General features: G+C 45.9%; 2 protein-coding genes across 3 annotated transcripts in view; both read right to left on the reverse strand.

Annotated features, from left to right (window-relative positions):
• GRHL1 (grainyhead like transcription factor 1) overlaps nucleotides 1-13,930 on the reverse strand; it is a 40,786-nt gene extending 26,856 nt beyond the window's left edge. Inside the window, exons 1-8 of the mRNA XM_074922160.1 lie at nucleotides 13,911-13,930; nucleotides 10,004-10,190; nucleotides 7,010-7,080; nucleotides 5,115-5,505; nucleotides 4,252-4,328; nucleotides 3,284-3,440; nucleotides 2,662-2,773; nucleotides 1,623-1,717 (exon numbers count right to left, since the gene is read on the reverse strand). Coding sequence (XP_074778261.1) covers nucleotides 1,623-1,717; nucleotides 2,662-2,773; nucleotides 3,284-3,440; nucleotides 4,252-4,328; nucleotides 5,115-5,505; nucleotides 7,010-7,080; nucleotides 10,004-10,190; nucleotides 13,911-13,930 — 1,110 coding nt within the window. The remainder of the gene's footprint in view (nucleotides 1-1,622; nucleotides 1,718-2,661; nucleotides 2,774-3,283; nucleotides 3,441-4,251; nucleotides 4,329-5,114; nucleotides 5,506-7,009; nucleotides 7,081-10,003; nucleotides 10,191-13,910) is intronic.
• An 8,017-nt stretch (nucleotides 13,931-21,947) lies between these two features.
• Nucleotides 21,948-22,626, reverse strand: part of TAF1B (TATA-box binding protein associated factor, RNA polymerase I subunit B) — a 49,648-nt gene continuing 48,969 nt past the window's right edge. For both annotated transcript variants that reach the window (XM_074895652.1, XM_074895653.1), the window contains one exon: nucleotides 21,948-22,610. In XM_074895652.1, the coding sequence (XP_074751753.1) occupies nucleotides 22,412-22,610 (199 nt within the window). In that variant the 3' untranslated portion in view covers nucleotides 21,948-22,411. The remainder of the gene's footprint in view (nucleotides 22,611-22,626) is intronic.

Consider the following 22,626-nt stretch of genomic DNA (forward strand, 5'->3'; position numbering starts at 1 on the left):
CACCCATAGGGTTCTAAGCACCAGCTCTAAGCCCTGCTCCTGGGTTAGCAGCCCGTCCTTACTGCTGTAGGGCGGCCCAGCCAGCAGAGAGGCCGTTGCAGAGCTGCAACGTGCTTCCAACTCCTTGGGGACCTGAAATCATCACTCCGTCTGCATGATCCATCCTTGTGTACAAATCCTAAGCCCTAAAGTACATTGCAGACACCAGTTACCTGTGTTCCTCAAATGTTAGGCTGGCCATGGCAGCAGGATAACATTTCAGGAATACTTACTGCCTCCTTTTGACAGCCCTCCTGAAGCTTCATCTGTCTGCTCACAAAGCAAAGTGCTCCATGTTTCAAACATGTCAACCTTTCAGCATTCTCCAGCAGGTAAGGCCCTCCCTGACATCCCTCTCAACCCAACTGAAGCTAAATCTGGTAAAGAGGAAAGGCTGGCACCCAACACCCGCCTCAAGTAATTGTCAACTTTGAGCAGCAGCACACACAGCTCCTCACTGCTGCCTGCCCAGCATACCAAACTTCTCCCACAGAGCTGAACCCCAGCAGCAACCCCCATACCACCTCTCTCTGTCTTTTCTCCACAGCCCTTGTGCAGCACAAAGCAAAGCTCGTAGTGACAGTGAGCTCTGTGTAGTGACACCACCCCTTGTGTGTCCTGCAGAGCACAGTGGCACACACATCTTCACAGAAGGGCCTTTGCCTTGCCCTCTTGCAGAGAGCTCCTGTGTCCCCAGGCTACACTCTACCCAGACATGGCACTCTCCAACCACTAGTTTTCCCCATGATGCTGGCAACTAGCACACAACATACTAGCAAGGGAACAGCCAGTCACCAAAAACTGAAGGAAACTATTCCCAATCTCTAACAAAAACCCACACAATAATCAAACTCTCCAAACAAAACTCCTGCACTTTGAGTCCGGCAACAAACCCACAGGAAATGCTTCTGGAACCAAGGCGGCTCCACTCTCTGGCCTGCTGTCCTTACACCCAGAAGATGCATGGGCCTTCTTCAAAAGCTGGAGTGGCTTCAAACAGCTGCAGTTAGCTACTAGCTAGGGAACCTGCCTGTACTTACACACCTACCATAGTGCCCACAGTTCTGAAAAAAGATCAAACCAGAGTTCACCAGGAGGCTGCTCAGGCTTGAAATAGGTCAGAGTGCTGGAATCCGCAGTTTCAGGAACACATGGTTTGGGAGCTTAATGGCAGCACCTACTTCCTCTTCTGTTAAAGGCAAGCCCGTTGCCACAGCCGTAACTCACTCAGAATTTGTCCCCTACCTCCTGCAGGGATCCTCTGAAACTGTGCTCCCTGCCAAGCCCAGCTACACTCCATCACACCTCCCGCACCACTTCATCTGCTCTGGAAACGCTCAGCGCTTCCTTTTGTCAGTACTTGTCTGTCAGGTAGGTAGTTCTGCCAAGAACCTTAAAGCAGCTGCAGAGCTCTCTGCAGTTGCACATGCAAACTCTCTTAAGAAATAGCCAGAAGGTTTTGCCTAATGTAAGAGCGTAAACAAACTTGTTACATGCTAATCACCAGGTAGGCCACACACCCTTCCCCTCCCCCAGCCCCTGAATCTGCTAAAAGGACAGGAAATATAACCGTGGTCACATACCTTTGCCTCCTCGTTGATGTCCCAAGTGAAGGATATGGCATTGTATGCGATCTCCTCAATGTTACTGATGGTGTTGAAGCTCTCCTTGTAGTCAGCTGTTAGAAAGAAGGATGCATGAAGGACAGGAAGAGGCAATACCATTTGGAGTCCTTCATCACACAAAGCAGCCAGAAACTGCAACTCCTCAGCAACCCCTTAGGGGCAAAGGAAGCTGAACTGTACTTCAGAACTGATCATTAAAAAGGCTGAAAATGGTCCTCGTACAAAACCACAACAAACAGAGGAAGAAGTAAAAAGGGACTCAGCAGAAATTCCAAACTAGAAACTCCAGTGAGAAAGGCAGACATCCCAAATATCGTGTGTCCTGTGCCATAACCTGCTATGTGCGGGAAACTCTACCCTCTATGGCAAGGGCATAAGCTCTCAATAAAATTCCTTCAATAACAAACAAAGATTTGCATGCGCATCTGCTTTAAGTGCCAAGTGATTAATCCCTGCTTTTATTCACAGAAGGAAGGGACGAGGAGTACAACCCAGCCTTCAGCCAGAGAAGGCTGGAAGCCAGCCAGCCCCAGCCTTGTCTGGAGGCAAGTGGAAATTTGCAGTGTTTTCTTTTTTTACACACACCAAAGACCAGTTGTGAGCAAAGCTGTGGGAAGGAAGATCATTAATGTCGAGGTATTTCTACAAGGATTTAAGAGAGCCACAGAGTCTCTAAGCTGCCATTCAGCCATAAGCACCAGGATACACCAAAGCAGCTGTGATTTGGAGGGGAGGGTGTTAGACCTCCCAATGCAAAACCCTAAACTCAGCCTGCTCACCAACCAAAAACCTCCAAAAATCAGCCTCTTTAAGGAGTCCTAAAAACTACAGCATTAGCTCCAAGCAATCAAAAGCTCTCTCTGTGCTTTCAGCAAAGCAATGTATAGCAGAGTGCGATCTAAAGGCTCCTCAAAAATAACAAAGCTTTAGCAGAAAGCCAAACCTTACCAAGGAATTAGGTTTGGAGTTTGACACCAGCAACCAGAGTGTTCCTTACCTATGTCAATGCATCTTTGTTTGGCTGTGTGCTGTCTTGAGTGCCAGTATTTCCAGTGCCTGAGCTGATCTTCCCTTGTTTTGTCTTCAGCAAACACAACCATGATAACACTCTGAAAGGACAGGGGGAGCGATAATATTAAAAAAAAAAAACAACAACCCAAACCACATACCAAAAACCCCACAAACATGTGAAAGAGAAAAGGCTGGAGCACATTTGTTTTGGAAGTTCTCATTGGTATCAGGTTTTCTGCTTTAGGCTTCCCAACTTGACGCACCGCAATATACCTGGCACACTGCTGCCAAACAGGAAGGCAGACAGCAGCACTTTCTGGGTCATAAACAGAGATGAGCAGAACTGCTCTCCTAACTGGAGTTCAAGGATCTCATTCCAGGTATTGCATCACCTTTACACAAGTGCTGACACCACTTCTTAACAGACTGAGCCAGGATGGGTTGGTCTGGAAGTAGGTGGACAGCAAAGGAATGAACACTGACGTAAGAGAGTGGGTAAGCTGGCCTTAGTGCTGATGTTCTGGTTTAGATTACTGCACTTTAGGAGAGTTTAATGCTACCATTGTACACACCCTCTTTCCCAAGAAACCACAAGAGCTGCCACTCACTCGGACTTTACTGATGGGGTGATGGATTCCTTCACTGCTGCTGACTTCTTTCAGCGTGATCGGGTAAAATTGACCTTTATTCAGGTAAGTCATCGTGCTGTCCCCAGGCTTCTGTCGGAGGGATTTAGAAGCTTCCAGAGTGTATTCAAAATTATTCCTATGGAGCGAAGAGGGCAGTGATTGCTAAGGCATTTTCCTGGAAAGCCGATTAAATGATCCACATTTAATCTGGAGAAATTCCAAAGTCGTTAGTTGACTCACTAAGCCATCAACAGGCAAGGAAGTTGGAAAACAGGATGAGCCCCTTTTTCAACCATTTCCTTCACGAACGAACACTTAAGAGAAGTTCTTGGCAAGCTAAATCCCAAGACACATCAGCAGATGAGACCGGAAGCTCCCTATTCAGGCTGACAGCAGTAAGCTGCTCTCACAGAAGAGAAAAGTATCTATTAGCAATTAAATTAAATTCACAAGCTAATAAGCCATTCAATGGCCATGGTCTTCTCTTCCCTCTTGGTCAGCTACAACTAATCAAACAACTAGTTTATTCCCCTCCTCTGGAGTTCAGAGGAGTTTCATACCTCCCATTTCTGCTGTAGATTTCCAGCAGGGAGAGCAAGGCAAGCAGGCCAGGGAGAGGAACACAGCTGGAAGCCAACTCCGAGACCACTGCAGAGCTGACACACAGCACTGCATCGTCGCCTGGGACAGGGATTTGGTACAAGGACAGCGACTGAAACTGGGTGGTATTTCCAACCCTGCAGGTAGTTTTCCTTAAAGATACAGGGTAGGATTTTCAACTGTGTAATTCAAATGAGCAGACACTGTGGTGCTTTTGAAATACTCAGCTACCCCCAACAGTGCCTGACAGACACTCGGTGCAGAAAGGCATGAACTTGTACTGCTTGCTCATGGACAACTGTAAGAGAACAGGAGTATATGGGCAAATGGGGGCCTTAAAGCATTACCCAGAAATGCTGTCAAAAACATAATCTTCTGAATTCATGTTGGCCATCCGAAGATTCAGTTCAGTAGGAAAGAAAACCTGGGGTAGACACAGAACAAAAACACAACAATTAACACAGCAGCAACAAGAAAAGTCAAGATTAAACAGATACTCATTACCACAGAACTTCTGGCAGGCAAATTGATCATCAGATAACAACTGATTTTTGGTCTGTACAAACAGGACACTTGAAGAGGGTTTTACTCCAAAACTTTTGAGTGTTAACTAAGCACAACATCTCACAAGCCTTCTGAGCTTAGGGCAATATTTTAAAGCTTTCCCAAATCTCAAAGAAAGGGCATAGCTACACAGTTCCTTGAGGTCTGGCTTAAAAATCAAAACACAGTTACGCTGCTGTTTTCAGTTGGTACCATAAAAGAAAAAAACACAGATTTTCATCCAGGCTTAACTCTCACCCAAGGCCCCTAAATAAACCGATTGTTTTTAACTGACACACACCACGCCTAGAAACTGGCAGTAAGGAAGCTTACAGACATAGTCACTTCACTTTGGTACCTGCAAAGGCACTGCAGAGTGCTGAACTCTTGCAAAACCTGGCCTGGTACGGTGGATCAAGATAACTATTTCCACACTCAGCAAGCCAAAGGCTCTGTCACTGGTAAGATTAGTCATTTGCTTTTAATAATGATTTCATGTTGTAAAGGTTTTATTTACGAAGTTATACTCATGCATCTTTCTGTGAAAGCTTTCTATTCCTAAATCACTGGACAGATTTCTGGCTCACATTACAAAAACAATTAAAGATGTAACTGGATCTCTCCATCCCGATAGAGACATGCACACAGCAACTGCCTCTCTTAGTACCTCTTGCACGCCCTCCTTGAAAGTTTCCGAGAAGGTGGAGTCTGGTGTTCTCCTCTGGGAGTTTTGAGGCTGGGTGTTGGAACTGAACTGGTCAGGGTTGAGGTTCCTGTCGAAGACCACCACCCGCTCGGGGGGCTCAGGATGGTAGACACTTGGTGGGATGCCCACTGCAAAGCCATGGGGCTGGGTCTCCGTTTTGATGGAATGGGTGGGCATCGTGGCAATTGAAACGGTGACCGTTGTGTCAGGGGTTGTAAGGTGGCCTCGCTTGTCCATGCCCATCTGGGGTGTGTGTGGAAGGACAATATTGAAAGGCACATTTTTCAGAACCTGAACTCTATTTTCTCCAGCAGAAATGAGCGACTGTTCTGTTACATTTGGGATGCTGTTCCTTTAAAGGATAAAGAAAAAAAATAATGCATAAATTATACCGCTCATTTTCTCCTTAAACAAGAGCTAGAAATACTTCTCAGCCTTTTGGACAAGCACAGATGATACCAACTCTCCTGCTTGTGCAGCTCAATTCTAACCTGAAAAGCTGAGAAACTCATTCAAAAAAACCCCTCACCCACTGCTAACAACCCCACCTTGGAGATGAATTACCCTGAAGCAAAAAACGAGGGTTCGCAGCCCAGATGCTGAGGGCTTGGAAAATAGCAGTCCAAAACTAAGCACTTTGAGGCCGTTCCCCCATCGGCACACACAGGCTCCATTAAACTGGTGTTTGGCAGATGGAGAAGGACCAACAGCAAGGTTGCTGCTCCTCTGCCCTAGGACTGTGCGCCACCCGGGAAGCACTAATAGGGAAATTACACCCCTTTCATGCACAAACCCCCCAAAAAATCCACACTGAGACTCCCGGGAGTGGTTTGCATAGCCTCCCACTCTCCACCCCACCACACTCATTTCTGCCAGGACAACCCTGAGATCTGTGGCTGAGCTGACATAGCTAGTAGCCACTAAGTCAGCCTGCCCTCCTTTTCTCCCTCCCCACAACGTCACCCTGCCCTCTCCTTCGCACCAATTCTGACACTCCCCTGCCCCCTTGGTGAGCCAGTTCAGCTTGTTACACAGGCAGAAAACTAGCCACTTCTTTTTTTCCCTGCTAGGTTATGGGTCAGCGGAAGACCAGAGCTGGTATGAGGGGAGCACTGGGAACACATGCCTGGGAACCAGACTGGTCTCCTCAACGAGTCATTCAATCAGCTCAGCCAGACCACAAAACCTCACCTCGAGTCCTTAAAGCCTTCTAGTCTGTCCAAAGGAAGAGGATGGTAGGAGTGGAAGCCTGGCTTGAATGAACCTCACATTCGTAATATTTACTTAATCAGTATCATCTTCTGCTTGGGAGGCATGAGAGGGAGGGCAGGAAGAGGAAGAAAGAAAGGAGTTCCAGAGGATACAAAAGAAGTCCACAAACAGTACAAAACCAAAACTAAATCACAAGCACTTTGAAGTCCTTCCCTATCAGTACATGCACGAAGCAGCAATGCTGCTGGTGCCCAAGAACCAAATCAGCAGTGAGCAACTGAGGCAACCGCATGCAAAAATAAAAGGGTTATCAGTCACCTCTGCAGCCTTGGGAAGAGATACCTGTGCTACCAGGCTGTGCCTAGCGTTAAAATGAGCAGCTTTTGCTATGCTGACTGTGTGACACCAGTAGACAGAAAGCAGATGTATGGCAATGAGCAGCAGTTTGGGCCTCAGCTCTCCACATCATGGTCCAATTCCCATCCTGTTCCTGGGGCAGCACAGGAATTTGGGGCACAGAGTAAAAGCAAACAATTTCTCTCTTCCAGCACAACAATGCAGTGCAGCTAGTTACTTTCCTTCAGCACCTTGGTGGTCTAGGAGGGAAGGGAAATAAGCAGACATGCAATAATGAAAACTAATACCTTTTGCTATGGTCTTGGTCAGGATGTTCTACCTCTGGTTTAGCTGTTGAAGATCTTCTCTCCCTTGGAACCTGGGAAATGTAAAACATGCTGCAATTACATTCTTCCTCCCACACACACAAAAAAAAAAAATTAGCTCCTCAAAACACAGCCATTTGCTCAAGTTAAGAAAGCATCACTCTCTGATACCAGACATCATTAGCATTACAGCTTGACCAGTGTTCACACTGCTCTGGGATGCCGGGCCCATGCCATACGATGCCCTGCAGATCCCCATGTAGCTGACCTGGCCAGCTGTGCCAGCCCTGGGCTCCTGCACCACAAGGCAGTGGGAAAAACCAGTGCAGAAAACTGTCCATGCTTGACTGGAGCATCAGCACCGGGGTGAGCAGGACCAGGAGGAGAGTCCCCACATATTGTGCTGATGGTGCAGGCGTCTCCTCTGCAGGCTGGCAGGGTTCAGCCTGCTGGATGAGCTCAAGACTTGTGAAAGGAAGCTGGTCCACAGCTTTCCCCAAAAACATGTGCTCTCTAGGCCACTTCCTCAAAGACCACTCGAGGCCTTCCCTTCTCCTTGGAGACCAGAGGAATCAGGGAGGACCAGGTCTAATAAGCTCATTTTTTGTGCATGGCTGCATACCACACACTGACCCAAACTGTACTAAATCTTTTACAAACAAAAGGCAACCCACCACTGCTCTGGATTTAAGACAGCTGCTTCTCATATTTTATGCCATGGAGAGGATTTGCCCTGAAAACACCACACACAACACAGATTACACAAGCCACCCGGTCCACACACAGGCACATGCCATCTTCCTGCATGCTGCAAGGCCAAGGCACGCAGAAGGTGGTGAACTCTTTGACCTGCAGTGGCTCGGTTCACTGGAGCACACAGCCAGCACCCCAGCTCCCCCAGTGGCTCTCGCCACTGCTGGCACAAACCCACAGTGCTCAGATCCCCTCGACTGTGTAGCAAGTCCACACAGGCTCCTTTGCAAATGCCCTCTGAATGAGCAAAGCAAACACCTTCTGCTGTAAGGAAGAGTCATCTCCCACCACCTTCCTTCACCGAAGCCTGCTCAGATACTGTCTGTGTTTGCCAGCTGGGCTGCAAGATAGGGAACTACCACTTTACTGCTGACTCAAAGGCTGGTGGCACACCTGTGTGAACAGCCCCCAACTAAAACCGAAATCCTGGCTCTTCCACATAAACTGAAACCTCCAGTAACACCAAAATTGTTGGATTTTCCATGATAACCAGCAAAATCTGGAGAACCTCTAGCTGGAGACTGCTAAAAGGCCAACACTAAGTAGTCACTGGAAAACAAGGGTCTTCCAAGCTCCATTTGGCCAACACTCCTAAACTCTAGGCTTTGATCAAAAATTTGTTTCCCATAAGGCCTTACTAACCACAGTTGAGCTATGAGGGTAGCCCATTAGTCAAATGGAAGAAAACTTGTTGCTTGGTTTTGCTGTTTATTTTTGGTTTTGGTTTTTTTAATACAAAGGTGATCTCATCAGTGGTCTTAAATACTGCAGAGGGGCCATATTAGAAATGCCTAGATATTGTCCTTCTGCCATTACTTCATAATTGCCCTCAATAAATCTTTCAATCTCTAACCTTTCTGCTTCACCCAAGTATGTGCCATACCTGTTCTTCCACCAATTTTTTTGTACCCAAACATAAGAGGAAACCCCAAATTAGACATTAATGTACAGCAAATCCCTTCTGCTTTACCAAGCGTGAAGGATCAACGTCAACGTTCTCTTTGTAATCTACAGGTTCAGAAATCAAAATTGATTTTGTGGATTAAAATCGTTCTGGTGAAAGTGTTGGGGTTTTTTTCCAAAAGCATAGCAAGCACAGGCACAAAGCAGAAAGCCAGTTTTCTCACAAAACTAGCTGAATAACATCCACATCAGTGAGTTTGTGGCATTTTGTCGTGTGTGCGTGTGGAGTGCTAATCTCCATATTAAGCATTACAAGAATATTTTGATATGCAAGACATATTCAACTCTTAAAAGGGCAGGCAAGGATTTTGTATGCACAAGGCAAACTCTCCTCATTCTTGAAGGCTGGCAATTGTACTCACTACTGTTAAAAGACACTAACCAAAGCGTCAGGCACGCGAGCCAAGTCAGCCTCCTGGCCACTCTGCACATTCAGCAAAGGAAAAACAGGCATCTCCACCTGGTGAGCCAGGCCACCATATACAACGAACAGACACCTCCCTGCCTGGAAACAACTGCTTGGACATGGACTGGAGATAACTACCCTGGCTTAGACTTCTGGTATTTAGGAAAGAAAGCTCAGCAAGATGTATCCTAGGCAAACCAGAAGATTCCTTGTTTGGCTGTGTTCAGTTCACCTGTGAGCATCTAGGAAGGTGCAAGTCTGAGAAGACCATGAACACTGGGGAAGACAACTGCGGTTATCAAAGGATTAACAGACTGCAGCAGCTGAAGCTCACTGAAGATTAGAGGGATGCAGACAGCAACTCCTTCAGGTGGACACCTCCATCCCCAACACCACCAAAAATCTGTAGTTATAGCTTAGTATCAGCTGATACTAAGGTAGCACATCAAAGCACCAGCAAAAGCAAATGGTCCCACCAGAATAGGGATCATGTGAGCAAAAGGAGAGAAGCTTCTTTCTCCCTGTGTATTTAAATTCAGATAGGGACATGCTCACAAAGTCTCATTCTTCATGACTACTTCTATAACACATTGCCTCCTGCAGAACCTGGAGTTGAGAGACAAAGTGCTACGGAAGCTTTTGACCCATTAAATTAAGATCCAAGGGATCTTATTTTACTGAGCTAAAAATAAAAGCATTTTCAGAAAAAAGGACATGGATTTTTTTCCCATTTAAAAACCACAGTCCTTGTGATCTATTCATAGCTTCTGTAAAATCCTCCAGTAAATGACACCTTTTTTGATAGGTGGAACAAGAGCTCTGCTGGCTGCCAGAGCGTACCCACGCCAATCTACCTTGTAGTAATCATACAGCAGTCCGAGGGCAGCTGCGCTGTCTTCATCACCATTGATGCTCATCATAGCTTTGGTAGCTGCTGTAAGGGGATTTTCAAGAAACGTTTTCCAGGCCTCATCTTCACTGGTATATGGACGTCTCTGAGAGTAGAGAGAGTCATTCTGAAGAACCAACACAGGTCTTTTACTTGTACCATAAAAAAAGAAGAAAGAAGAAAGAAGAAAAAAGCCGCCTGTTAGAACACATGAAAAACATTCCTGAAGTTCTTCAAAATTAGCTGCCCCAGTTTCACGGGGTTCATATTCTGATTCAGTGTGCTGCAAGGATTAGTCAACACAAAAAGCCCAGAATCCTAATTCTGATCTCACTCACGCTCCATGTAAATCAGGATTAATTTGACCAAACTCAGCTGGATTACACCAACCTATATAAAAAGGCAAAGCTGTTTAAGAGCACAACTGACCTGCTCATGCTCTGAATCCAACCCAGAAAGAGTTACACATGCTTCCTGGCCTACCACCTACAAAACCTCTAGCACATCCTACGTAGTATTACCAAGCTGCAACGTGCTCCAGTTCCCACATGGAACTATAAAAGGTGAATTAACAAAACATCTCTTTCCCCCAGAGCTTTCAGAAGGTGTCTGTGCTCTCAAGAGTATACCTGAAAACACCGCCTAGAAGCTGCTGATTAGTTATAGACTACACAGGGAAAGTGGTCAAAGGCACCTCAAATCAATCTGGCAGTGAATTTTTCTGACAAGGGAAGCCAAAAGACTCACTGCCTGGTTATTGTTGAAATAACCCATGATACTAGTTTGAAACACCCTCAACAGGTGACTGGGAAAAAAAAAGAAAAAAAAAAAGGAAAACTGGAGTTCTCCCCTTTATGCTGCAAAGAAAAATTATATTTACTCAGAACATTTTGAGATTGCTGGGAACAGGAAAACTCCAAGATGACTTGGACCTTCTGCCCACAGGTAAAAGTGGGACAACTGTAGAAAATGCTGTCCTATTAGTTTAGGCAACTTAATATATTTTTGTTCCATTGGTAAAATATACCTTTCATCTTTCAAATTAGTTCAAGCTAATGTTGTTTAAAACTGACTTTTAATTCAGTTCAGTTTTCTTTCCAGTGCAAGTGTAACATTAGTTTATGGTAGATTGGAGGGGAGAGAAGGGAGACTTTATTTTCTTAAATAATCCCAAACTTGGCACTTTTGAATGAATTGGTAATAGTTTAAAGTAAACAAATAATTACTAAAAATCCTGGAACCCCACAAAAAGCACTTCCCCAGCACCCTCACACCTCTTCCCAGGCAGATAAGCATTCTTTTCATTTATCTACCCAGATGCACTCAGAGATTGAAATATACTACAAATACAAAAAGTTGTGAAATACAAAGTTGTGAAATACTCTAATCACTATAATCAGCTTAACAGTATCCTACATTTATCACCATCTTCTACCAAAAAGGCTGCACAGCACTTTGCAAATTCTGTGTTCCATCCTTTATCAGTTACACAAGGAGTCTCGCTGAGCTTCAATGGGACAGCTTGGCTGAGCTCGAGCTACTCAAAGCGAGTGGGAGTTTCCAGGACTTGTAAGAGTACTTTGTGGCTATAATACAGTATTATATAGTTAGAAAAAAGCAAACAACAACAATAAAGACAAGCTCTTGCACCAAGCCCTTCCTTCAGGTCTTTGAATATATTTGTGCACATGCTGATGCAGCGTACCAAAATGCAGATACTTCTGGTATCGAGGACATCCACTTTCTATCAAGGACTGCACAGCAAAACGTAAAGCAGAATCTTCTTTATGGACATAGTACAAACTCCTGTTCTCATACAATTTAATAAAATAAGCTTAGAATATTTGTAACAAATGGGTAAATCCTCCAGTTCAAAGTCACTCAGTCACTCCTAAAGAAAAAGGCAACTGAAGTAACCTGGGTGAAGTTCACTTGATCCATCCCTGCCAAGCTGAAGGGCTAAATCAGCCTTGCTGGAACTCACAAGACCACTAAGCTGATTCCCACCAGCAACACAATGCTCACATGGAAAGAGAGAACCAAGGGAGAACCAATATACTGAGAACTAAAGCAGCCACTAACCAGAAACATAGCAAATGCAAAACCTACATAATTTTGGGCGATTTTTAGCCATTGCAACACCTAAATATAATGCATATTGCCCTACAGGTAATCTACCCTCCTAAAAGCAGCACAGAAAGAATTATCTGCAGAATTATCAAGGGGAGAACAGGGTTTGGCAGTAACTCAATCCTTTAACAGAACCACAGCTTCTTTCAGGAAAATGAGAACATATTAATAACAGAAGGAAAACATCTCTTCTTAAGTTTTAGGTTTCAAGATTACTGGCACGTGAACCTGCTCATGGCGTAGTAGACACGTCCAGCAAAGGCTGGAAAGAAGTTCCCTACTGCAGTTTTAATAATTCCTGAATTTTGTTTTCTACACGACCAAAGTGGAAGCAGAGGAATATTACAAACAGCAACTACTTTCTCTCTCTGTAAAGGTCCCACAGCCTGCAATGTTCTGTGTTCAGATCACAGAAACTGTTCTTACTTATTTTACAGATGCAAAACCCACTCTTTCTCTCCACCACCGTGCAATTTAACTCGAGACATTAAGAGATCCTCAGCTGCACGGTGCTTCATACCCGCTCTCGCACAGCGCACACCTTTAGTGCTGAGGCAGCAGAGAGGATTTCTTTCATCGGCTTCTACATGCCAGAAAAGTGAAGCGCACGTACCTAAACTGCTATGGCCTCATATATTGTGTCATCGGAGGTAAAAATACATACGAAAAATCCTAATCACAGGGTGAAGTTAGCGAGTTGCTGCATTAGTCCTCTTTCTAGAAAGTAGTATGTTAAAAGAAAACAAACGACCCAAACTTGGGTAAGAATCCTATGGTTTCCCTAGGAAATGAGTGCATTTGAACCACCGATCATTCAAAATGCAGTAATTTTATAATCGGCTCTTCAAATCACCTCAGAGTTACCCCACTTTCTGTTCTCTTACGGCGCCCACGGCCACCACCTCCAGACGGACTCGGTGACAAGTGCAGAAACCACCCCAAGCCATTAAACGCTGTAAGGATCCGTTTGAAGACGCCTCGGCATTCAACACCACCAAGTTCAGAGAAGACGCCTTAAGCTCGGTTCTAACTCTTAACTCCCGCTTCGTCACAGTACGAGGTGGCCGCAGCCGGGCTCACCGAGAGCCCCCTCGGCCGCGGCGGGTCGCTGCCGGCCGACCCCCTTACCTGCCGAAATCCACCTTGCCGGAGGGGTGCGCCTCGTAGAAGTCCATGGGGGCCGCTCCCGCCGCCGGGCGGCGGCGCGGGGCTCCGGCAGGGGCGGGGGGATCAGCCCGGCGCTGCGGCTGCGCCCGCCTCCCTCAGCCCCGGGAGAGGGGCAGCCCAGCGCTGCGGCGGCGCCCGCTGCTCCCGACGGCGCGGCCCGCTCCTCGCCGCCGCCCGCATTTAAGGCGCGGCGCGGCGGGGCGGGGGGCGGACGGCGGCGGCGCTGACCCACGCCTCGCTGCGGGTGTCGGGTTTCAAAGCCGGCCCTGCCTCGCCGCTCGCTTCGCGGGGCGGGGTGGCCGCCGGGGTCGCCCCGTTGCGCCGCTGGCCGCCCCCTCCCCGAGGCTCGCCCCCCTCACCCCCCGCCATTTCGCACCGCCCCGCCGCAGCCTCCGGTTACTCCTCCGAGAAGATGGAGGGGGGCGGGTCCCCGCGGAGAGCGGCTCCCCCCGGCCCGGCCCCACGGGAGAGCGGGCCCCGGGCGCGAGCCCCTCTCGCCGCAGCCCCCCGGAGGGGCGGCAGCACCGGTCAGACCGGACCCGCTTCTCCCCCCGTTCCCCGCCCGGCTCACTCACTTGTCGTAGTCTTGTGTCATGTCTGGCGGAGGCAGCGGGCGGCAGAACTGGCCCGGCGGGTCGGGAGGGCGAGGCGGGGGCGAGCGGAGAGAGCAGCGCACCCGCCGCTCCGACGGGTTTTGTCGGCTTTTCTCGCCCGCTCAGGTGGCACCCGCAGCCGCAGGTGGACGGGCGCCGCGCGGCTCCTCCCATTGGCTGCCGCGGACCGCGGGGCGGTGCCGCCGCGCCCCCATTGGGCGGCCGGGCGGGGCGGGGCGGGGCCGGCGCCCGTGGGGGGCTCCGCGGGGGACGCGGGGCGGCGGCTGAGGCGGGTGGTGGGCCCGGGGCGGGCAGCGGCGAGCACTGCCCAGCACTGCCCAGCACTGCCCGCGGCCCCTCCGCCAGAGCGCGGGGCAAGTAAAGGGACGAGCACGGCGTCGCGGAGAAGGCGCTCCCCCGCGGTTGGGAGCCTCGGTGGGGCCCGCCCGGCAGCGCACCTCGCTGTCAAAGGCCGCGATCCTGAGGAAAAAACCAAAGCCCTCCCCACCGGTTTCCCCTCGCCCGCTTGCACGTACGGCGTTCACGGGGGCCGAGGCGCTGGCACCGCAGCTGCACCGGTGGCCCAGCACTCCTCCCGGCCGCGGTGTGCGAGGGGCCCCCGGGCGGCCCGTCCCGCTCCCCGCCAAGGCTCGGGGCCGCGTTCGAGGGGCTCTCGCCGCCAGGGCCCCGGCCCGGCCTCACGGCAGGGACGCGGGAAGCACCGCGGGACCTTTTTCACGCTAAAAATGGGTCTCCTTTCCTCCTCTCCCATCCCATAGAACCTCATTTATTTTCTCGTACAAACCCCGGGTTTAGGAAGTCTAAAACCGACCCAAGGTGCATTAATTTGCACGAGCACTGCGCCGACCGCCAAAGCACAGTGGATCCTACCGTCGTTACCAGCCTCGCGGAGGGACCGGGCTTGGGGAGAAAGGAAGGTTTACCATGGAGTTACTGCTGGGAATACATCTAAATCCCCAACATTACAAATACATCGGGTATATCCAAAGTGGTGCGCATGAATTTAAATCAGAAAGATCTTCAGTTTCTCCTTGAGAAATAAGGGTGGGAGGTTGCTTGTTTAAGTAACAAGCTGAATCAAACCCATACAGCAACAGTGTTATCTATCATATGTCAAGATGCTTCAGATAGCTACTGTAATTGAAAAGTATGCACGCTAATAAGAGGTCTTTCCTTCTAGGTCAAAATCTCTTCCCTATTTGTATAGGATATACTCCAATGCAAAATTATAGAAGGACAATTTAAGCAGCCAGCCGAAGGAAATACGAAACTAAAGGGAACAAACTTTCACTGAGGGTCTAATCCTGGAAGTTGCTTAATATCCTCTCACTGGATCACAACTAGTGTTCTAGAAACAAAACGCTTTGTTTGGTTCTGCAAACATTGCCACTAGGATGGCAAAAGATAAATATCATTACTGAAGTAGGATCTTGCTCTACAAAGTTAAGTTGTTCTTTATGACATGCACTAAAACGTATTCTATATTTTTAACCCATTTTAAGAATCCAATTTGAGATTACATCAAAGAAAAAGTCTTATGAAACATATGAAAAAACTACTGTCATCCGAGTAAGATGTCATAAAGTTACATTTTTCCAAACAAGTATAACTCGCTTTGTTTCCGATACAAATTACAAAACAAGCTCAAAATTGCAAATACTGGGAAGGACTTCTAACTTTCTCAGGCGTTATTCACTCCTCACACTCCCAGCTTCTGTTCGTGCATATTTTTCATGAACAATAAAATATAATACTACCCTGTAGCTGCAAGTGACCCAGATGCAGTATGTGCTGAAGTTCAGTCACATGTTTACACTGCGCCTGAATTGCTAAAATCTTAGTGATGTGCCACGCTTGGTACTTCTACTTAACTAGAATTCACTGTGATTTTATTCCAAATAAATCAAAACTGTTGCCTCTGCAAAAGGGACAGCTTTTCTCAACAGCCTGCTCCACCGATAAAAACTTAGTTATCGACACAGCAATCACTTCCACATTCAGGAGACAATGATATAAACATCGGATTGTGACACCACTGACTAATCTGCCGGTCACAATCTAGACTCTGTAACACCACTTGTAGGTGTATTTCTGTGATGTCACTAAGTGGGTTGCATCATCGCTGAATAAAATCAGGCAAGAAGCACAAAGGGATTTAGCAGAGTTTTGGCTTGGGCATAAGGCCATGCCAGCCTGATGTGGCAGCGCTCTGGCAGGACTTCCCCTGCCCCGCACTGGCGTTCCCTCCAACTTCTTCCCTCGCTTAGCTCTTTCACCTCGATCTCACGGCTCTCCTTCACCTCTCATGCCCTTCCCTTTTACCTTTCCCTCTGCTTTGGTCCTGCCTTCAGCGTTCTCCTTCCCTTCTTCACATACTCGTTTCCTTCTAAATGAATCCCACCGAGCTCATGCGCCATTTGCAACCACGAGGCTGAACACTGTCTCAACATGCTTGCACCTCTTCCTCGTCTGTCTTTTAACATCACTGTCTAGAGAAACTGGGAATTATTCCGGACAAGGACTAACTACTGTTACGACTTACCTAACAAATACGGTTTTAAAACCTCACACCTGGTAATTATCATCTACATGCACTGGCCATTCACACCTGTGCAATAAACAAACAAGTTGCATCAAGTTTGTAACAGTACTTCTGATTTCACAAAACACGTCAGGGAGTCAAAACAAGATACTTTCTACTTAATCTGAACCCCTAAGATGCGAGGGCTGTAAATAGCAGTGAATCTTCTCTCCATCACACAGCACACCAGGCAAGCTTTTCTTTTCAACAACAGGTCTCTGGTCACTAACGAGAGAGCTGGAAAAGTAAGCCCGAAGCTGATCACTGACCCCCACAAAATAAGCCCGAAGGCATCAAAGGGCTGGGCGGGGGGCAGACAGAGAGAGAAAAACCCAGGCAGATGTTTGTGAACTCACTAGGAAGAAAAGTGACAGTTTCACTAGGTGAAAGCAGGCACAGTGGAAAGAAACAGAAAGACAAGTGACAGTGGAATTTTGAAACGCCTTATAGGAAAGAGAAGATAGAAAAAGCTGGGGGGAAAAAGGGGTAAACAAATAAATGAAAGCACAGTGTGTGAAATACAGAATAGGGAAATCAAAGAAACAGTTTGCTTTTCACCTGAATCGTATCCCTATATGCAATCTTGCAGGCATTCCTTAAAAATTTCCCTTTTCTGTATTCAGCCCTCAAGATAACGTAGACACCATGGAGAGCATTAGGCTTTTCTGGGGCAGGAGATGCAGCTCCATCAGCCTGACTGAGGATACTCTGAAAGTACTACAACATAAATTAGTCAATTTTGCAGTAGCCTATATATTGAAGTCCTCCTGAAGCTTAGAATTATATCGACAATAAAATCTTTAGCATGTTATCCAGTCTCAATGAACATTTATTGTCTCTGCTCAACACTGCATTTCACTTCTGTGTACAGAGGTCCTGCTGCACAGCCCGACAGTGGTGTAGCAAGAGAACAGCGTGTGCAGCTCTGTCGCTGCATACTGTTCTCTGCCTAATCCGCTTTGCTCCGCAGCACGGAAACCACCCAGCTGCCCAGTTAGGAGTTACAAACGCCACGGATCTCAGCTCAGTAAACAAAACTGTTTTGCCACAATTTATATCGATGCAGCACGACTTACTGTGCGGATGAGATCCAGGGCCAGTGGATTGTTTCACATCCTAACGTCGGAGCAAGCCGCAAGCGGTGGTCATGGGGAGCCCGGCTGCACCGTGTCACAGGACCATGATGGGAGCCCTGCTCAGAAGGGCAGGAACCAGCCTGCCTGCAGACAGGGAGCCTGCCCAGCTTGTGAGGAGCTGACAGTGCACCAGGAGCTCCCTACCTCTGCAGCCCAATATCCTGACCTTGAGAGCTGGGCACTTGGATGTAGTTTTAGGACACCCTCCTCTTCCCTGGGCCTGTAAAGAGGTGGTGTCTTCACTGTTCTCTCTTGCAGCAGCCTCTACTCTGCAGCCCTGTCAGAGGCATGCAGTGCTCCATCAGCCAGCCACTGCAGGTGTCCTCTGCACCTGTGCAAAAGGCAGCACAGAAGCATCCCAGGATCCAGACCAAGCTACTGAATCACAACACAGACACTAAATATACTTGGTGGTGTTCTTGGGAGGCAACGGCAGGGTCTGCAGCTGATGTGCAAAGTCACTGCCAGAACAACAGGGCGGTCTATGAGCAGACACAGAATACTTCTACAATACAGATCAGCCATGCGAGATTATCGGAGGAATGTGCTTGTATTTTCTTTTAAAACTACCTGATGTACTGCCAGAGGCAGAGTGTAGATGCTGAGTATTGGGGAGGAGTGTTCTGGCTCTGGAAATGCTGCCATTAGCATTTGTACAAGGGCAGCTATAACCTCACGTGAGGACACAAGCATTCATCATCTCCCGTTCTCTTACTCTCTTCACCATTTCAGCACCATCCTAGCACAAGCAGCAGTGAGGAAAGCTCTTTCCTGTTTCCACATCTTGGCATCCCTTTTACGCTCTCCCTCATCTAATCTGGCCAGGAACAAAGAGGCTTCACATGTGAGGAGCAACAAGACCAGTAACTGTGGGGGAGATACTGGAAAGCAAGGATTCTGCATTCAGAGAGACACTGCTTTGACCAATCCATATACTAACAATGCTCAGCCAGGAAATACGTATGACAACACATACTGGGAAACCCATTTAATTTTGTATCCAAAATAGGAGATTCATTAAACAGAGTTATCCTGACTCTTCTCGGCCTGTGAAGCAGCATAAAACTTACTCAACCTGACATGGGGAAAGGACAGATGAACCAGGAAGCAGACACCTTATTCAGGGTCTTAACATTTTCAGACTTTACCTCTCCCAAAAGCCCTGTGGGTCCTGGCTCTTTTTCTCCTGGCCCTGCAAAAGCAACCTCTTGACAACTTACCATAAATACCCTGAAATCACTTTTCAGGATCATCAGCAAAAGTCTTGTTTGTCCGTAAAGGGAGAAAAGTAATTCTGAAGAAGGGACATTTGAGCTTTCCAAGAAGTTATGAGAAAGCAAGTTATTCACTGCACTGCCTGCAGCATTGCACGAAGCTTTCCCAAATCTTTCAAACAGAATTGTTTCAGGGGTCATGCTAAAAATGGGTTAGGAAAGATGTAATTGCAGTGAAGCCCATATAGCACACTATGGCCAATAAATTAGACTAGCACTACTTTCAGGCATTGGGTTTTGCTGATTCTCATTCTCTGGTTAAATCAGGTTCAGGGCTCTCGCTCTGTGTAAGAGGTTAAGGAAAAAGTCAAACATTTCTCATGACTGGAAAACGGTAAAAGACTTTATGAAAAAAAAAGGAAGTGACTAAGTTGATATTGAGAATGCAGACACACTGAGGTAGTGAAAAACTAGGAAGGTAAAATGCCAATTCTGCTGAAGGTTGTACCTTTCAAAAGAAAAGAAGACATCTGTCATATTTCTCCACTGAAACAACAGAAAGGTTGCATTATTTAGGAGAATTCATAAAGCAAGGTTACTTTTGCACTCTTAAAGATAGAAAAAAGTAATGTGTTGAATTACAACACACAAATTAGCAAAATAAACTCACTTTGGAAGGCACATCAAGGTCTCAGAATAACTGATTTGCTATTGTCTAAGTTAATAATTATTTAACTATTCTAAGTCTTCTCAATATACACTGTTTTAAAAGTTTAATCTAAAAAATCCCACTTGCCTTTATCTATATACTTAAGAACTCTCATTCAGCTTTTAGAGTAAGAAACAAAACAAACCGAGTCTCTTTACTTAAAATTTCATACAAAAAAGTAGCTATCGGAAAGCTGAGCTTTACCTGGACATTTTCAGCAAATAGTTACACAGAAAGGAACTGTAACTTAAAAGCAGATAGAAGAGGTGGTTGGAACTGCTGGTTGCGGCAGACACCCTACCCTTCAGCCATCTGCTGGCAGCTGTCTGTTCAACCAGCACGGCTCCACCTCAAGGTTATATTAACTGGACTCAAAGCAGTTGTCCCAAGAGAGCTCGACTACACTTCACTGAAGATAAGGCACTCTTGTGGCTCGTCAGCTTCTTAAACATCATTACTCCAACAGAAGTGTTGATTGATTAAACTGGATAGAACTAACATTAAGTATTTTAGGGGCACACCCTTTACTTTTAAATCTGACTCTTAACCTATGTGTCCAGAAGGCACATGGCTCTTGATGATTAACTGCAAGCTTTATTCCAGTTTATTAAAGTACAGCCTTAATTTATTCTAAGGGAGCTTTGTTATGTTTGTAACAATGTAACAATGAGCACAGTATTCTTAATTTATGAAGCTCAGATTTTACTACTACAGTAGTTTTAAAAGAAAGGTGTACCTATAATTAAGTGCCTAAGTCTTTCACATAAAGACTTCTGAATTAAATGAATCCTTTATGTGTAACAAGGTATCTTTTAGATAGTTAATTCAAAACTTTAACAGATATAGTAAAAGAATGAGACATTTTCAGTCACTTGGGCAAGCATTATTGAAAACAGTGACAATGTGTAGATTTTTAACTGATACAAATGCTCATCTAGAACCAGAAAAATAAGTAATTTTACCAAATATATGTAAACTTTAGTAACTCACTCAGGTGAGGTCAAACATAACAGATTATAGCTGATTTTAAAACACAAATGCCAGATGCAAAATGAGATTTCAAACTGGTATATTCTGAGTCCATTAATGTAAACATCAGTTCAACACACATTTTGTCAGAAGTGTGAGGTATCTAGCACAACATGGCAATAGATTTTGACATACTAAACTGTACCCACTTCTGAAATCTCTCACACATACAACAAGTAACAGTCCGCTCTTTCCTCTTCCCCCATCAAGCACAGTTTAGCTCTGTATGGCTAAAAGTAAGCCTTCTCATCTGCACGGTACAAGCACTTTATAGGACCATTACTCTAAATCCCTGTTTTGCAATAGCCACTTAAATATCTGAAAAAATAGAAACTTTCACCCAAACTGTTTTTTCCATCATCTTAAATCAGGACACCATGTTTAATTACCCCCTGCCTCTACGGAGCCAGCCAAGCCTCCTGGTTTGCCAGTATTTCCAAGTAAGTATTACAACTTACCTTTAATAGTCCTGTCTGCTCTACCCGTGCTTGAAATACTACTTTATCACTGTGCTCCGGACAGGTGAGGCAGCACACCTCCTCTCCTATCATTCACCCGTTCCCAGTTTTTAGACAACAGCTTCATGGATTGAACTGTAACAGATTTTACACTCTTCCATCACACCCAGAGTCTACTTGCTGAACTGATCACCTTCCCAGATTACATCTCACTGAAGCCCTTCCTCAGGAAGAAAGCTATTACTTTTTGCAAAGTCTGCAGGCACCTTTTTTCTTGACTATAATAACCCTTAGAAACAGCTGTTGATTTTGGTTTTGATCAAATAGATTGGGCAACTTTTGTACTCCGTACTGATGGTCGGAGTTGCTGCATTTTATTTCATTCAGCTGAAAGCAGATTTATTCACTGGGTATCTACTCAACATGTCTGTTCAACATATGTATATGTTATGGTGTCTTTAATGTAGTGGCAGCACCCAACTTCATTTACACATTGTCTGGGACAGTTTAAAAACACAGTGCATAAATAACACCGAGCATGAGAAACTGGTAGAATGGCTGAGGCACAAGCTGCTGAAGATGCTGGATTATAAAGCGGTCAGAAGAAATACAAATGACAGTAGCCTTGCAAAAGAAGAATGACAGCAGGACCTGGCAGTTACCGTTGTACAAGAAATAGGATGGGCAGTTCCAGATATAAAAGTAACTGCAAAATCTGTGAAGACTGGAGTGGAACATGGACCTGAAAGGTGTTAACTTAGAATGAGAGGCTCAGGCGTAACAAGAGACTGGGAGATACACAGAATGCAAGGAAATGTAGGAAGAGTTCCTCCAGAATGGCCTGTTTAAAAACAATGACTAAAAAACTCACTGCAGTGAAAACATCAACCAACTGCTCCTTTTATTTGTTAACACACTATTTTAAAACAAAGTAAACATTACTTTCTAGAAATACATTTGCTGTCATACAACAGTAGGTAAAAAAAAAGATAATATTTTTATTGCAAAATCTCACAATGTAATTAGATGCTAACGTGCTGTCCAGTACACTCAAAGTCTGTACAATTATGCCCCAAAATGGGGATTTCATACAAACTGAAGAAATAAGTTGTTATAACCACTTTCCTTGGTAGCTTTCCCAGCTGGAAACCAGTGACTTAAATTGTAGATAATAAAACACTACAACTGAAGTACAGTAGTAGATCTCAGCAATATTTTCTTAACAAAAAATTTCCATGCAAGCAAAAGTATCAGTGTAAGTTTACATACAATACCATGGTTCGGGATTCAACCAACTAATTTACATGGTTTTAGGCCTTTTATTTTTAGGCCTTTTTACTTCCTTGGGCCTTTTTTTTTTTTTTTTTTTTTTTTTTTACAGAGTTTTTTATTAAAAAGCTTGTGTTCGATCATACACACCTCATCATGGATATAAGAGGGCTCTATCCTCAAAAGAAAGGAGAATAACCTTAGTACAAAATGGTAACTCTGGGGAAAGTCTGCTCCTCTATAATGAGCCAGATGACCACACAATCTGAAAAGAAAGTTAA

Source organism: Athene noctua, chromosome 1, assembly GCF_965140245.1.
Source record: "Athene noctua chromosome 1, bAthNoc1.hap1.1, whole genome shotgun sequence".
Taxonomy (NCBI): domain Eukaryota; kingdom Metazoa; phylum Chordata; class Aves; order Strigiformes; family Strigidae; genus Athene; species Athene noctua.